At 34.1% G+C, this 16291-nt stretch overlaps 1 protein-coding gene across 17 annotated transcripts in view; it reads left to right on the plus strand.

The window, feature by feature from the left end:
* The window catches only part of MGA (MAX dimerization protein MGA), a 209433-nt gene that overhangs the window by 167889 nt on the left and 25253 nt on the right, over positions 1-16291 (plus strand). For all 17 annotated transcript variants that reach the window (XM_036923773.2, XM_036923774.2, XM_036923771.2 and 14 more), the window contains exons 10-12: positions 11452-11678; positions 14280-14456; positions 15057-15129. In XM_036923773.2, coding sequence (XP_036779668.2) covers positions 11452-11678; positions 14280-14456; positions 15057-15129 — 477 coding nt within the window. The remainder of the gene's footprint in view (positions 1-11451; positions 11679-14279; positions 14457-15056; positions 15130-16291) is intronic.

Raw genomic sequence — 16291 nt, forward strand, 5'->3', positions numbered from 1 at the left:
TCTACCTCGAACCTCCACCACAATCCTTGCATAGGAAACCACTGATCTATATATTAGGTTGTATTTACATTTTTTTACATAAATTGAAAAAATGTTAACTTTTTTTTGGAGTGTGGAGAATCTGGCTGCTCCCATTCAGCCTAATCTGAGATTGATCCATATTGCTAAGTGTATCAGTAGTTTGTTTCATTTTTCTGCTGAGTAACATTCCATTGTTTGTTATCTACTCCAAATTTAAAACTAGTAAAAGGAAAAACAAGTTTCTTTAGAGGACTATTGCAGACCATTTAATACCTGAAAATATGGAGAACAATTGTACAGTCTGGGTTAACTTTATTGTATTCCTTTGTAGAGATACATAACTAGTCATTAAAAATGATGTAGAATATTTAAAGAGATGGAGAAGGATCATACCAGAGTAATTGGTAGTCATAAAATAATATGTATCATACTATCCCAGTTTCATCAGGATATATTTGTACCTATATGTGTTTTTAAAAAATAGTGCTAAAGTTTTATAATGATTATCTCTGAATGTTGAGGATTTAGATGGCTTAAAATTTCTTAATGTTTTAAATCATTTATGACAAATACATGTTATTAGTAAAGGTGTCTGTATGTAAAAAGTATATTTAAAGTATAATATATGATAGCACTGTAAGTTTGGTTAAGATATGTATTAATATCTGGTTTGTAGTAATAACAGGTTAAAGGAGAGAGATGTATGCTTCAGTGGATGCCTTAAAGTTGATGAAAACTTAACACCTGTTCCTTTAAACAATTTCTTTCTTTGCTGTGGTGAAATACACTTAACATAAAATTTACCATCTTAGCCATTTTTAAATGTACAGATCAGTGCTATTAAACATATTTACATTGTTGTGCAGCAGTCATCATCACCATATATCTCTGTAACTTTCTTCATCTTGTACCCATTAATCAACTCCTCATTTCACTCTTCCCTCCACCCCTGGCAGCCGTCATTTTACTCTCTGTCTTAATGATGTTGATGACTATAAGAATATCAACATCCATGGACATAATCAATTTATCTTTTTATGACTGGCTTATTTCACTTAATATGATTGATGTACTTGGATATCATCCATGTTGTAGCATATTGCAGGATTTTCTTCATTTTTAAGGCTGAATAATATTCCTTTGTATGTATATACTATTTTGCTTATCCATTCATCTGTTGATGGACACTTTGCTTCCTTGTTTTAGTTTTTGTGAATAATGTTGCTGTGAACGTGTGTGTGCAGCTACCTCTTTTGAGACCATGCTTTCAATTCTTTTGGAAACATACCCAGAAGTAAAACTTCTGTATCATGTGGTGGTTCTATTTTTAATTTTTTGAGGAACTGCCGTACTGTTTTCCATAGCAGCTGTACCATTTTACATTCCTACCAACAGTTCTAATTTTTCCATACTTTTACCAACAACTGTTTTTTTACCTTAAGCATCCTAATGGGTGTGAGGTGTTAACCTCATTGTAGTTTTGATTTGTATTTCCCTAATGATGAGTGACATTGATCCTTTATGTGCTTAGTGGCCATTTGTATCTCTTCTTTGGAGAAATGCCTGTTCAAGTCCTTTGCCCATTGTTGGACTGGGCTGTTTGTTTTCTTTTGTTGAAGTTTTGGAGTTCTTCATGTATTCTGGATATTAGTTCCTTATCAGATACATGTTTTGCAAATATTTTCATCTATTTTATGGATTGCCTTTTTTCTCTGTGGTTAGTGTCTTTTAATGCACAAAATTTTAGTGTTTTCGTAAACCCAACTTGTCTATATTTTCTTTTTGGCACCTACTGTCTTAGATGTCCTATCCAAGAAGTAATGGCTAAATATAATGTCAGGAAGCTTTTTGTCCTGTTTTCTTTTAAAAGTTTTGTTTTTAAAAGGGACCTTACATTTAGGTCCTTGATCCATTTTGAGGTAATATTCTGTGTATGGTGTTCGTAAGGATCCAGCTTCATTCTTTGCATGTGCATATCCAGTTTTCACAGCACCATTTGTTGAAAGACTGTTTTTTCCCCATTGAATGTTCTTGGCACCCTTGTCAAAAATTACTGGGCCATATATGCAAGAGTTTATTTCCAGGCTGTCTGTGAAATTTCCATTTGTCTGTCTGTCTGCCCTTATGGTATTAACCACACTATTTTGGTTATTGAAACTTTGTAGTAAGTTTTGAAATCAGGAAGTGTGAGTCCTCCAATTTTGTTATTTTTCAAGATTGATTTGGCTATTTGGGGTGAATTTTAGAATTTTTCCAGTTCAGTAGGAAAAAGGCATTGGGATTTTGATAGGCATTGCATTGAATATGTAGATTACTTCAGGTGGTATTGACATTTTAATAATAATAAGTCTTCCAGTCCATAAGCATGGGATGTGTTTCCATTTAGTTATGTTACCTTTAATTTCTTTCAGAAATATTTTATAGTTTTAATTGTACCAGTCTTTCACTTCTTTGGTTGATTCCTAATATTTTATTCTTTTTGATGTTACTGTGAGAATTGTTTTTGTAATTTTCTTTTTAAATTATTTATTGTTCATGTATGTAAATGCAACTGATTTTTGTGTGTTGACTTTGTATCCTGCTACTTTGCTGAATTCATTCTCAGTTTTGTGTGTGGGTGTGGACTCTTAAGGGTTTTCAATATATAAATTCTTACCATCTTCAAATGGATAATTTTACTTCTTTCTTTCCAGTTTGGATGTCTTTTATTTCTTTTTCTTGCCAGAGTCTCTGACTAGAACTTCCAGTACACTGTTGAATACAAGTGGTAAAAGTAGGCATCTTTGCCATTCCTAATCTTAAAGCTTTTAGCCTTTCACCACTGAGTTTGATGTGTGCTGTGGTTTTTTCACATATGGCTTTGATTTTGTTGAGGTATTCTTAGTTGAATGTTTTTATAGTGAAAGGGTATTGACTTTTGTCAAATGTTTTTATCAATTGAAAAAGATGATCATGTGGTTTTTTTCCTTCATTCTGTTGATGGTGGCATATTACACGGATTAGTATTTTGTTGAGTTTTACATTGGTGTTCATAAGGCAAGGATCTGTAGTTTTTGTTTTCTGTCATGTCTTTGGCCTTGGTTCCAGTAACGCTGGCCTCAGAGAATGACTTGGGAAATGTACCCTTCTCTTTAGGTTTTTGGAAAAGTTGGAGAAGATTGATATTCTTCTTTAAATGTCTGGTAGAATTCACCAGTGAAGCCGTCAAGTACAGGGGTTTTCTTTGTTGGGAGGTTTTTTATTACTTATTCAATTCCTTACTAGTTTTAGGTCTATTCAGACTATTTCTTCAAGATTTAGTCTTGATAGGTTTTGTGTTTTTGTCCCTTTTATCTATGTTGTCTGATATGTTGGTGAACAGTTGTTCATGGTACTCTGTTAAAATCCTTTTTTTTTTTTCTGTAGAATTGGTAGTAATGTCCACACTTTTCATTTGTGAATATTAGTAATTTGAGTCTTCTCTCTTTTTTTCTTAGTTCATCTGTATGTCAATTTTGTTGATCTTTTCAAAGAAGCAACTTTTGATTTCATGCTTTTTTTATTATTATTTTGTATGTTTATCTCTGCTCTAATCTTTATTATTTGCTTCCTATCTAGTTTTGGGTTTAGTTCTTTTTCTAGTTCCTTAAGTTGTAAAGTTAGATTACTGATTTGAGATCTTTCATGTTTTTTAATGTAAACATTTATAGCTATATGTTTCCCCTGTAGCAACACTTTCGCTGTGTCCATAAGCTTGATGTGTTAGGATTTTGTTTTCATTTGTCTTTAAGTATCTTCTGATTTACCTTGTCCTTTCTTCTTTGATCCATTGTTCAAAACTGTGTTAATTGCCAGAATTTTGTGATTTTTTCCAGTTTTTCTTTTACTGATTTCTAACTTCATTCTGTGATGCAGAGAAGATAATATGTATGGTGTCTTATCTTTTTAAATCTTTTGAGACTTAATTTGTGGCCTAATGTATGGTCTACCTTGAAAAATATCCCATGTGCCCTTGAGAAGAATATGTATTCTATTATTGTTGGGTAGTGTTCTGTATGTGCCTTTTAGAGGTAGTTGTTTTATTCTGTTTCTTAAGTCCTCTATTTCTTTACTTATGCCTGGTTGTTCTGTTCATTATTGAGAGTGGGGTATTGAAGTCTCAAATTACTGTAGAACTGTATATTTCTCCCTTAAGTTTTGTGGGTTTTGCTTCATGTATCTTGATGGTCTGTCATTAGGTGTGTAAATGCTTATAAGTTCTTCTGGATGTACTGAACCTTTATTAATATATATCCTTCTTTGTCTCCTGCAACCTTTTTTGATTTAATGTTCACTTTGTCTGGTATTAATATAGGCCCCCCCCGCTCCATTCTCTTTTGGTTACTGATTGCATGGAATATCTTTTACCATCCTTTCACTTGCAACCTACTTGTGTTTTTAGATTTCAACTGAGTTTCTTGTAAACATGTTGAATCTTTTTTTTGTTTCCTTAAAACAATTCTGCCAAACCTGTTTTTGGATGAGAGAATTTAATCCATTTACATTTAAAATAATTACTCTTAGAAAGGAATTTACTTCTGTCAATTGTGCTATTTGTTTTCTATATGCTTTATAGGCCCTCCCCCCATTTCCTCCTTTGGTGTTTAGTGTTCATATTACTGTTTTTTGTGTTCAGTTGATATTTTGTAGTGAAGTGTTTGAATTCTTTGTCATTTCCTTTTATGTGTATTCTATATTTGTTTTCTTTGTGGTTACCATAGGGATTACATTTAATATCCTAAAGGTATAACACCCTAATTTGAATTTATAACAACTTAACTTCAGTAACATATTAAAACTCTTCTTCATAATCCTTTCCAGTTGTTAATGTCACAGTATTGGTTTGTTATACAGAATGGGCCCCAAACTGTAAACTAAAATTTTAAAAAATGAATTTGTCTCTAAAATTAGGTGGAAAACAATTTAGTTATCAAAGTTAAGAGTAATACTTGTTTTCACACTAACATTGTTATAGTAATACTAGGCTTTACAGTATAGCACGGAGAAGACAAATAGTGACTCTATAGCATCTTACTACGTTGATGGACAGTGACTGAAGTGGGATGTGTGTGGGGGACTTGGTAATATGGGTAAATGCAGTAACCACAATGTTGCTCATGTGAAACCTTCATAAGATTGTATATCAATGATACCTTAATAATAAAAAAAAATAATACTAGCCTTTAGAGTTGCCCATGTGTTTACATTTAGTGAGATCTTTTTTTTTTCCTGTATGGCTTTGAGTTATGTCTAGTGTCCTTTCATTTCACCTTGCAGAACTCTCGTGAGCATTTCTTGTAGGCAGGTTTAGTAGTCATAAACTCCCTCAGCTTTCTTTTTTTCTGGGAATTTATTAATTTCTCCCTCACTCTTGAAGGACAGTTTTACCAGATTCTTGATTGATAGTTTTTTCTTTTATTGGTTTGAATATATAAGCCACTGTCTCCTGGTTTCCAAGTTTCTGATGAGTAATCTGTTCGCACTTTTATTGAGGATCCCTTGTGTGTAATGATTCATTTCTCTCTTGCTGCTTTCAGAATTCTTTTTGTCTTTCTCTTGTGAAAGTTTGGTATATTGTGTCACAGTGTGGTCTCTGTGTTAATTTCATGTTGGGTTTGTTGAGCTTGGATGTTTATATTTTTTTCTCAAATTTGGGATGTTTTAGCCATTATTTATTATTTCTTCAGATATTCTCCCTGCATCTTTCTCTTTCTCTTTCTGTAACTCCTGTGATGCATATGTTGGTCTGCCTGAAGGTGTGCTGCAGGTTCCTTAGGCTCTGTTTGCTTTTCTTCTTTTTTATTTCTGTTCCTCAGACCCCATAATTTCTGTTGTCCTATCTTCAAGTTCACTCATTCTTTCCTCTCTTTATTCAAATCTGCCTTTGAATCCCTCTAGTGGATTTTTCATTTCAGTTACTGTACTTTACAGCTCCAGGTTATCTTTTTGGTTTCTTTTCAGATTTTCTGTTTATTGATACTTCCATTTTGTTCACACATCAATTTTTTTTTTTTTTTTTTACTTTCTTCATATCTTCATTTTTTTGAGCATCTTTAAAACAGTTTTAAAGTCTTTGCCTGGTATATTTGCCATTAGGTCCTTTTTAGAGAGTTTTTGTATATTTATTTCTTCCCTTTGAATGAGCTATAATTTATTGTTTCTTTATATGCCTTGAGATATTTTGTGGAACACTGAACATTTAATCTGATGTGGTAACTCTGGAAATCATTCCTTAGGATTTGTTTGCTTTTGTTTTTTATTGTGTCAGGCTGTGCCAGGGATTGATCTGAGGTGTAAGGTTTTCTTGGAGCCTTTTCTTGGGCATGCATAGTCACTGTTCTAGTTTTTCTTGTATGTGGAGTTGTTTTTGAATGTTCTAGTCTTTAAATGCTAGCTCCTGAAAGGGAAAAAAAGGGTGCTGACCCTTTAATCCTCTGGAAGCCACTTAAGACAGAGTGCTAAGCCACTTAATGACAGGTGGTGCAACAAAAATGGCTAGCTCCCTCTTGTGCACCTCTGTGATTAGAAACAGCAACCAGAGCAGAGACCCTTAGTATTTGGAAGATGGGCCTTTTTTGCCCACCCTGGCTCCTGTAGCCCTGTGCAGTCTGCTTCAGGAATACATGCACAGCTGCCTTCCAGGTGGCTGGTAGGTGCTGAAAAGTAGCTGCTGGTGCACTGAGACCTGAAATTGACCATGATTTAGGACAGTTTACTGTTCAGGTCTTACCCTGGAAGTTGTAAATTTTCAAGGACTCCTGAGTTGCAAAATGGTAACATCAGACAGATTCTGCCAGTACAGTTGTTCATACAGGAAGACTGATTTCCTGGTGCTACCTACTCTCTCATATTCCCAGAATCCTCTTTGAATGTCTCTTCTTGATTTTTACAAAAACTGTTAGCAAGCGAAACTGAATGTTGTAAAGATGTGACATCTCATTTTCATCTGTAATTTCATTAGAATCCTAATAAAAATCTTCACAGTTTTTTATGTGAAACTTAGAAGGCTGATTCTAACATTTATATGGATATGTCAAGGACCTGTGCAAAGGTAGAAATACCCAGGGTAATCTTGAACAATGACAGGGTGGGAGGACTTGTTCTGTTGGATGTCAAAACTTAAACTACTGTCATGTTTAAGACAGTGTGGTAAGTGGCTTGAGTAAAAAGTGAATAGATCAGTAGAAAAGCCTAGAGAAGCTACAATAGATTGAAACATACATGGATACTTGATTTGACAAAAATGGCAGAGGAATAAAGAAAGGATCATCTTTGCAATAGATGGTGGTGGAATCATTTAATATCCCTATGGGAAAAACTGAAAATACTTATTCCTATACCATACATAGAAATAATTTTTATGTAGATTATAGGCCTTACTGTGAAAAACTAAACAATGCAACTTCTAGAGGTTATAGAAGACTATATATATATATATGGTTTCTTATTAGGAAAAAATTTCTTAAGTGTGGCAGAAGAAAATACCAATCCTTAGAGTGAAGGTTAATACATTTGATTAGTTAAAAAGTGAGAAATTCAGGTCTTTTAAGATACTGAGTGAAAATACAAGCTATAGTGAGAGAATATTTTTAATATCTAAGTAAGAACCTGTATCTAGAATATATAAAGATGTCTCATCAGAATTAAACAGTTCCTCAAAAAATGAACAAGACTTTTAGAGGCACTTCATAAAGTGGGTTGTTGAGCATCTCATTCATAATCAGGTAAATGCAAATGAAATCCACAGCTAAATTCCACCACAAGCCTGCTAGAATGTTCATAATTAAAATCCTCTGATAATAATCAACTTTTGATAAATAGGAACTCTCATATACTCGTGATGGGAATGTTAATTGGTATAACCACTTTGGAAAATAGTTTGGCATTATCTACTAAAGTTGATTATTCATATGCTTCATCTAGTAGTTTGACTCCAAAGTGATCAGTAGAAAGGCATTGTACAGGAATGTTTTTGCCACCATGTTTTATAGTACCTAAAACCTGAAAACAACCCTAGTCATAATAGTAGAACGAACACACAATAGTATAAATAATCAGTGGAGTAGTATACCACAGTAAAAATCAATGAATTATAGGTATGTGCAACAGCACAGATGCATTTTACAAATAAATGTTGAGTGAAAGAAAAAGCTAGGCAAAAGGAAACATCTCTATGGTTACATTTATATAAATTTCAAAAGCAGGCAAAATTAAGCTATGATGTTTAGGGGTGTGTACTTTGGTGTTAAAAAGGGGAAAGCAGGGTAGGTGGCTATATTTAAGTGATTCTGTTGAGGGAAGGGATTATGACTGACAGAGCATTGATGGCAGTACTCTATTTCTTGACCTACATTGTGTATACATGTGCATATACTTATTAAAATGTATTAAACTGTATATATATTGTTTTTTCACTTTATGGGCATTACATTTCACAATAAAAGGATTTAAAATGCCTACAAAAATGGGAGGGAGAGGAATATAGTATTACTAGCATAGCAGTTTTCTAGGATTTCTATGTCCATTTATGGAGCTACTAATGTGGACACTGCTAAGAGTGAGAGGAGGTAAGATACAGACAATTAAAATGAAGTCCATCTCTAAAAGGTTACTGTCAATTTGATGAAACAGGTATGTGGTAAGCATGTAGATATGTATTTATTATAATATTAAGTGCCACAGTAATGAATGTGCCATAATTGTTAAAGTGTCATGAACAAAAAGCTTATTGAGAACCAAGAAGACAGAGTGACAATTCTAGGAGACCTTGGTGAGGTAATATATATTAAAAGTATTATTAGGTAATATATTAAGAGGTATTTGAATTCAAATAAGGGGGTACTATTACTTTCTTGAAACAGGTTTCTGTTCTTGGCTTCTGTGAATATATGCTACTCTGTCCCCTTAATCCTGCCTTTGCTATATCCTTTTTTCTGGTTTTCAGGTTGAGGGCAGGAAGATCTGTAGTATTTTAAAGGGGGACAAAGAAGTGCTCTATCTTGATCCCAGGCTGTTTAAAGGCATTAAGTGGAAAGCAGACTAATGAGGTTCAAGCAGTTCGTCTATCTTGCCTCTGTGGAGAGTCTGTTTTCATAGCTTCAGATGTGTGTGCCAATGGCAGTTCTGACTTTTATTGATTACCCTATTTCATGATGTTGCTGTCATTTCAGTCTTATGTGTCCTAAACAAAACTGAACTCTACCCTTCGTAATCAACTTCTTTTATGAATTCTTCTATTTACTGGAACCACCAGTTTTCCATTATCCACAGTTAAAACTTTTAGAGTTGCCATTGATTCCCTATGAGGGATTAAGATGTCTTAAAATATTTTAAGAGATTTTCTTCTCAAGTACTATCGTATGTATTTTTGTAGCTATTACTTTCAGAAGAAAAAGATGAAAAAGGACCTTTACATAGTATAATCCTTAGTTTATGGAGGCTTAGAAAATCCTTGAAAGGTGATTGAAAGGTCAGGGACAACAGTGCTTACCCTGGAAGCATTTTTATTTTTGTAATAAAATTAATATGTGTATGAAATAATTTGCGACACTAGACAATAAAATTTTTACCAAATGGTAGAGCATCTGTAAGTACCACCTTCATTATGAGGGCATCCCTGGTTACCCCTTTTAAAATTGCAATACTCCCCCATCAAAATACATATTCAGACACTCACTGTGCATACTACTTATTTCCATTCTCTGTGGTTTTTTGTCCTAATAAGCACTTATTACAAACACATATTTTCCTTGTTTAATTGCATGTCTCACCCTCTTCCTCCCGACTTAAATGGAAGCTCTATGAAGGAAAGGATTTTTGTTAGTTTTGTACATTACTTTATCTGCAAACCCTGATAGATAATAAACATTTAGATACATGAATGACTACTGGGGTCATAGAAGCCTTTGTGAATTATGTGATAAATGAGCTAGATTATAAAAGTTGGATAACAAACTGCTATCTAGCTTAGTATTGGCTCAATCAGTTTCTAGCTCTGAAGGTTTTTTCTGCCCTAGTTTTAATCTTGAAGCCTTTTCAACATTTTGTGGTTATGTTCTGAATGATGTTAAGCCATAGGAGCCCTTTAGATAAACTTGTTCTTTGCTAGTGGGGTCTTAATGTTCAGAGAAAATATACTTATGCAGTCAGGTAGTAGTTTGGATTCTGCTTTGTTATGAGAGATTAACTAAAGTAAATATTTGAATTAAGTGTGAATGCTGCTCAATCTCATTTTATGTGACTTCAGGCAAAGATGTTGGACTTTTGGCTTAGAACCACCGACATCTGTCTGAGGACTGGTCATTAAAATGCAGGATAGAATACTTCTCTGTAGCTGTCTTCTTTGTGAGAATGGGCACTTCACTAAAAGAATGAAGCCAGCAGCCTCTTAACTTAGATCCTTCATTTAATTTGGCTAAGTAATCAGTGCCTGTTTTCCTTTGTACAGAACTTCTTGATAGTATGATAGTTGGATTTCATTGCTTTTCTGTTGATACATTTTTGCTTTTGTGCTGAGATCAGGCTACCTTTTGAATACATACAGTTTGTCATTAGAAGGCCACAGTTATTGGGGTGGGTGGGTGAAAAAGGTGAAGGAGATAAAGAACACAAAATCCCAATGATAAATTAGTTGAGATGAAAGTACAAGAGAGAATATAGTCTGTAATACTGTAATGTCTTTCTACGTTGATAGTAACACACTAGTTGGGGTGAGATTTAATAATGTAGGTAACTGTTGAATCACTATGTTGTATACTTGAAATCAGTATAATATTGTATATCAACTATACTAAAATTTAAAAAGATTTATTTTTTAAAGAAGGCAACAGTTTTGATCCTGGTTCTGCCTCTTACTGTTAGACTCCCTTGAATGTCAGCTTCTGCAAAATAGGAAAACTAAATCTCAGGGACTGTTGTGACAAGTTAAAACATACTAAGTGCTTAAATAAGTTTTAAAAGATATTTGTTGCTAATTGTAAAATTGAAGTGTAGTGTAGAATGATTATCTTTCCAGGATAACAGAGAAGGCCTTTTCTGACCATGTTAAATACAATTAGCATCTGTTAATTCTTCATTCCTTACCTTGCTATATTTTTCTGCTTAGCACTTAGTTGATAATATATATTTTGAACTTTGTTTTCCCCTGCTGGATTATAAAGTCTATGAGAGCAAGAACTTTGTTTTATTCGTAGTGCCTAAAGCAGTATCTGATACATAATATTGAACAAATACTTGATTAGTAGATTAATAAATGAAGGTACATGAAGGCAGCTTAAGATTTTTAGGGAGCATCTGTTTGATTGTCGTAATGAGTTAGTGCTTTTTATGAGGGAGAGCATATTCTGTTTTTTGTTTTGGCATTGGCATCAGTGAACTTATTTCTTGTACTAAAATCTTCTCCTTTTTGTTAAGCTATATGTGAAACAGAGCCTGAACAGCCTGTTCGACATTACCCATTGTGGGTGAAAGTAGAAGGTGAAGTAGATCCAGAGCCAGTTTATATCCCAACACCTTCTGTTATTGAGCCTATGAAACCATTGTTGTTGCCTCAGCCGGAAGTTTTATCTACTACTGTGAAGGGCAGACTGCTCACTGGAATTAAACCTACACGGGCATATACTCCCAAACCCAATCCTGTGGTAAGTCTGGACTTTTCATTTTTTATTGCAAGTTACAAAAATCATTTGTGAAGGTGATGGGTTTCAACCAGAGTTTTGGTTTACATTCTTTGAATCATTTTGCTTTCAGATAATATGACTGTAAGCCATCACCCTTTCTGATTTAATCAGTTTATAGTTGTGGGTACTTGAAAAAAATGTCATAAAAGTAGAGGTGAACAGAAGTAATTCTCTTAAAGACAGCCAAATCTCTCTTCAGGAGGATCATATAAAGATGTTTTTTAAACGTGTAACTTGGAGAAGTCTTAAAGATACTTTTATTCCTGTAGTGTAGACTATTGAGTAATTGAGGTGTAGTACATGGTATTAGTATATAAAAGCACTAAGAAAAAGCTTTAAAAAAGTAATTGTCATATTTTTTTTTTTTTTTTTAATAATTATTTTTTATTGAAGGGTAGTTGACACACAGTATTACATTACATGAGTTTCAAGTGTACAACACAGTGGTAGAACATTTATATACATAATTCTAGGTTCCAGCTATCACCCTACCAAGCTGTTACAATATCTTGACTATATTCCTTATGCTATACATTACATCCTGGTTACTAATTTATTTTACCATTGGAAGTCTGTCCTTTTTTTTTTTTTTTTTTTTTTTTTTTGTGAGGGCATCTCTCATATTTATTGATCAAATGGTTGTTAACGACAATAAAATTCTGTATAGGGGAGTCAATGCTCAATGCACAATCATTATTCCACCCCAAGCCTAATTTTTGTCAGTCTCCAATCTTCTGAGGCATAACAAACAAGTTTTTACATGTAGAACAAATTCTTACATAATGAATAAGTTACATAGTGAACAGTACAAGGGCAGTCATCACAGAAACTTTCGGTTTTGCTCATGCATTATGAACTATAAACAGTCAGTTCAAATATGAATACTCATTTGGTTTTTATACTTGATTTATATGTGGATACCACATTTCTCTCTTTATTATTATTATTTTTAATAAAATGCTGAAGTGGTAGGTAGATACAAGATAAAGGTAGAAAACATAGTTTAGTGTTGTAAGAGAGCAAATGTAGATGATCAGGTGTGTGCCTGTAGACTATGTGTTAATCCAAGCTAGACCAGGGCAATAAAACATCCACGTATGCAGAAGATTTCTCTCAGAACGGGGGGGTGAGGTTCTAAGCCTCACCTCTGTTGATCCCCAATTTCTCACCTGATGGCCCCCCTGCGACTGTGCCTGTCTTAGGTTGTTCCTCCCTTGAGGAATCTTACCCGTCTCTGGCTAACCAGTCATCTTCCGGGGCCATACAGGGAAATGTGAAGTTGGTAAGTGGGAGAGAAGCCTTATTGTTTGAAAAAGTTAGCTTTTTACTTCTTTGCATATTTATGCCCTGTGGCTTCTATGCCCAGCATTTGTCTTGAGGTATCTTTACCACTTGGAAGAATTATGATACTCGGTAAATTTGATATGAGGCACGAATTCTATTTAAGGGTTGTAATTAGGAAGGAAGAAGAAAAGCTATAGAAGTAGCAGGCGGAAGAAAACATGGGAAGATTGATTATTTCTTTGATATATCTTCTTGTAGAGTAACTTCAGCATGTATAGGTTTTAAGCTACTACTTAAATTGCACACACACATTAACATAATAGGAGTATAGTTACATAACCAAGGCATATCTGTAATTACCAGCCATCTGCAGTGAAACCAAGAAAACCAGTTAGGCACCTTAGGCATTTGTGAAAACTTATCTATGATATGGTGGATATTGTCCAAATGAACTTGAACAGTCTGAGAGAAATCAGACAAATTAAAACAACCCATTCCTGGGGACTGTTCACATGCCATATGTTCTTTTAACAATAAATAGTTTGTAGTTGTAAGACTTTGGATAATTGTCATATTTTTAAAGCCAAAATTTCTTTATATACAATAATAACAGTAAAGTTCAAGATTTAAAATAACCGTTGATATTTAAAATAACCGATCACTTTGTGAAGAATGATAGGTAAAAGAGCTGATGGTTCTGTTGTGTTAAAAGCTTAAGCATTTCTTATTATTAAATCCATTTCAGTCTTCCCAGTCCATTAAATTGAAGAAAGATCCTTTAGTACAGTACTCTTCAGTGTGTTCTCTCTACCAGTGCTGATCCAAAACTATTCATTACCAGGCTGTGAAGTAATAAGTAGGGAAAATGAGAGTAAATATTTGGAAACTTTTACAGCAAGTTGATAGAATAGTTTATATCTATTAAATCTAATACCAAAACAACTTGGGCTTGTGTTGTATGTTTTGTTTTTCTAGAAATTTATTTTACTGTGTTTTACAAAAATATTGGTCTATGTTGGACCAGCAATTAAGAAATACATCCTCCATCCACATAATTTGAGAAGCATCACTCTGATGTGATCTGAAGGTTATTGATGTGGAACCAGATCCTTTCTGACTGCCCTGATGTACATATGAACTGTACTCCTAACTTCAAAGTTTGCATTTAAAGGTTTCAAGTGTTATAATAGAAACAAAGATTAAACATACTTTTCCTTTTGAAGTCTAGGAGCCTCTTTTCCCCTATGCATGGAATGTTTTGTTGTGTGAAATTTACAGATTCGGGAAGAAGATAAGGATCCAGTCTATTTGTACTTTGAAAGTATGATGACTTGTGCCCGAGTTCGAGTATATGAACGAAAAAAGGAGGAACAGAGACAAACGTCACCATTATCATCTCCATCATTTCAGCATCAGAGCTCATGTCATTCTAGTCCTGAGAACTGTAGTGCAAAGGTGAGTTACTTATTGCACAATTTCTGTTTTTAACTTCCAATTCCCTGTTGCTGGTATTAGATTTTTATTACTGTCAGAATAATTCTTGGTAGACAGTCAAGGTTTACATGAGATGGATGTAAATTTATCTGTTTCTGTGAGTACCTATTCTAGAGAACAGTCCCTTAGGGTTATTAAAAGTATTATTCTTTCTGATGCCAGTGTAATTTTAAAAGGTTAAACATTTCTAGTTTTAATTAAATCATATGTATGTAATTATTAGGATTTGCATCTTTCTACATCAGTGAATTTTCTAAATAACTAAAGCTTTTTCCATTAAACATCAGATAGTTTTTCTTCTTCACTAGAATACACTGTAAAGTCCAGTGTAAATTCTTTTCTTGGTAACTCAGTCATTATCAAGGGCATCAGAGAGCAAGCCTACTTGTTTTTCCCAAGGGTCGTATAATACTGTAGTAATGGCAGCTGTGCATGTAGATGTGAAGCTGTTCCATTTTAATCTTTCTACTGTTCCAGGCTTCTTTGACAGATTTATTGCCTATGTCCTACTCTCTATTGGTATTAAATATATGTTGAAGTATTTCTGTGTATTCCCTTCAGGAGCTTGATTCTGAACAACAGCCCTTGAAACCAATCACCTGTGACCTGGAGGATGATTCTGATAAATCACAAGGTCAGAATGAAAACTAGATCTTACCATTTGATAGTAATTATGGAGGGAAACAAAAGCTACCAATCCAGGCTATGTCTACATATCCTGTTTTTAGCTTGTGCTAAAAACAGAGATAAATATCCTTTCCTATTATATGTTCTGTTTATTATTCCTATTCTGAGAAATACAAATCATTCACATTGATATGGTACATTGTTGCGAGAGACATTTACATGAGGTGATTTTCTTTTTTAAACCTCTTTCTAAACCTTGGCAATACTGGCATCATTAGCTATTGAAATTTTCCCTCAAGTTCTCAGTAGCTGCCTCTATTGTAGAAAAGCAGAGGAAGAAAGGAAGGAATATCACCGAATTTTCTTGGAGAGGCTTCTGTCAGAATTACTGTGGTGAGAATTACTGTGAGGATCGATAGTATCTAGGAAGTTACCTATTTGGTTTTGTTTTTGCTTCTTAAGACTTCAGACACTTAAGCAACAGTGCTTCCCAACTTTTTTTTTTTTTAATGGCATATTACACACAAAAAGTGATGTTTCTATAGCATACTGAGGTAAGTGGAGGAGGTTGCTGGTATGGAAGGGAAGCTGCCTGAGAGCAGGACCACCCTGTAGTCTGAGGGGATCTGCACTCTGACATATCTGTAATTGTAGCAGATTTGTTGGAGGCTCTGTGTAGAAGTCTAGGTGTCCAGGGAGACACACATATAATTAACATGTTGCCATGAATATAAATACATGGTACGTTGAGTGATCTGTGTATAATTTAGAAGGGGAGAAATCCTGTCTAGAGGTAGAGAAGTAATTCAGAAGTATTTGCAGTAGAAACTAGAGGTAGAGTGTACTTTTTTCTTAAACCGGAGCACTCACTCTCTTGCTGTTCTTTAGGATTGACTCTACCCATCACATGTTACAAAACATCTTGGAAGTATCTTGCTTTGCCTGTATGAATAGAAGAACACAAACTATACCAAATAATCTACCTTGTAATAGGTCATGCTTTGTTTGCAAAATAACACTTTCTTAAGTAATAGTTGTGGTTTTTCAGGGCAGTCTTAAGGTGTGGGACTCCCTTTTTTTTTTACAGAACCCAGTTAGCAGGATAGTGAAGATTGTTGTAGGCTGATTCTCTGGAGTCTTTCTTTTTCCTGGAAAATATCCATATTGTG

This window comes from Manis pentadactyla, chromosome 11, assembly GCF_030020395.1.
Source record: "Manis pentadactyla isolate mManPen7 chromosome 11, mManPen7.hap1, whole genome shotgun sequence".
In the NCBI taxonomy this organism is placed as follows: domain Eukaryota; kingdom Metazoa; phylum Chordata; class Mammalia; order Pholidota; family Manidae; genus Manis; species Manis pentadactyla.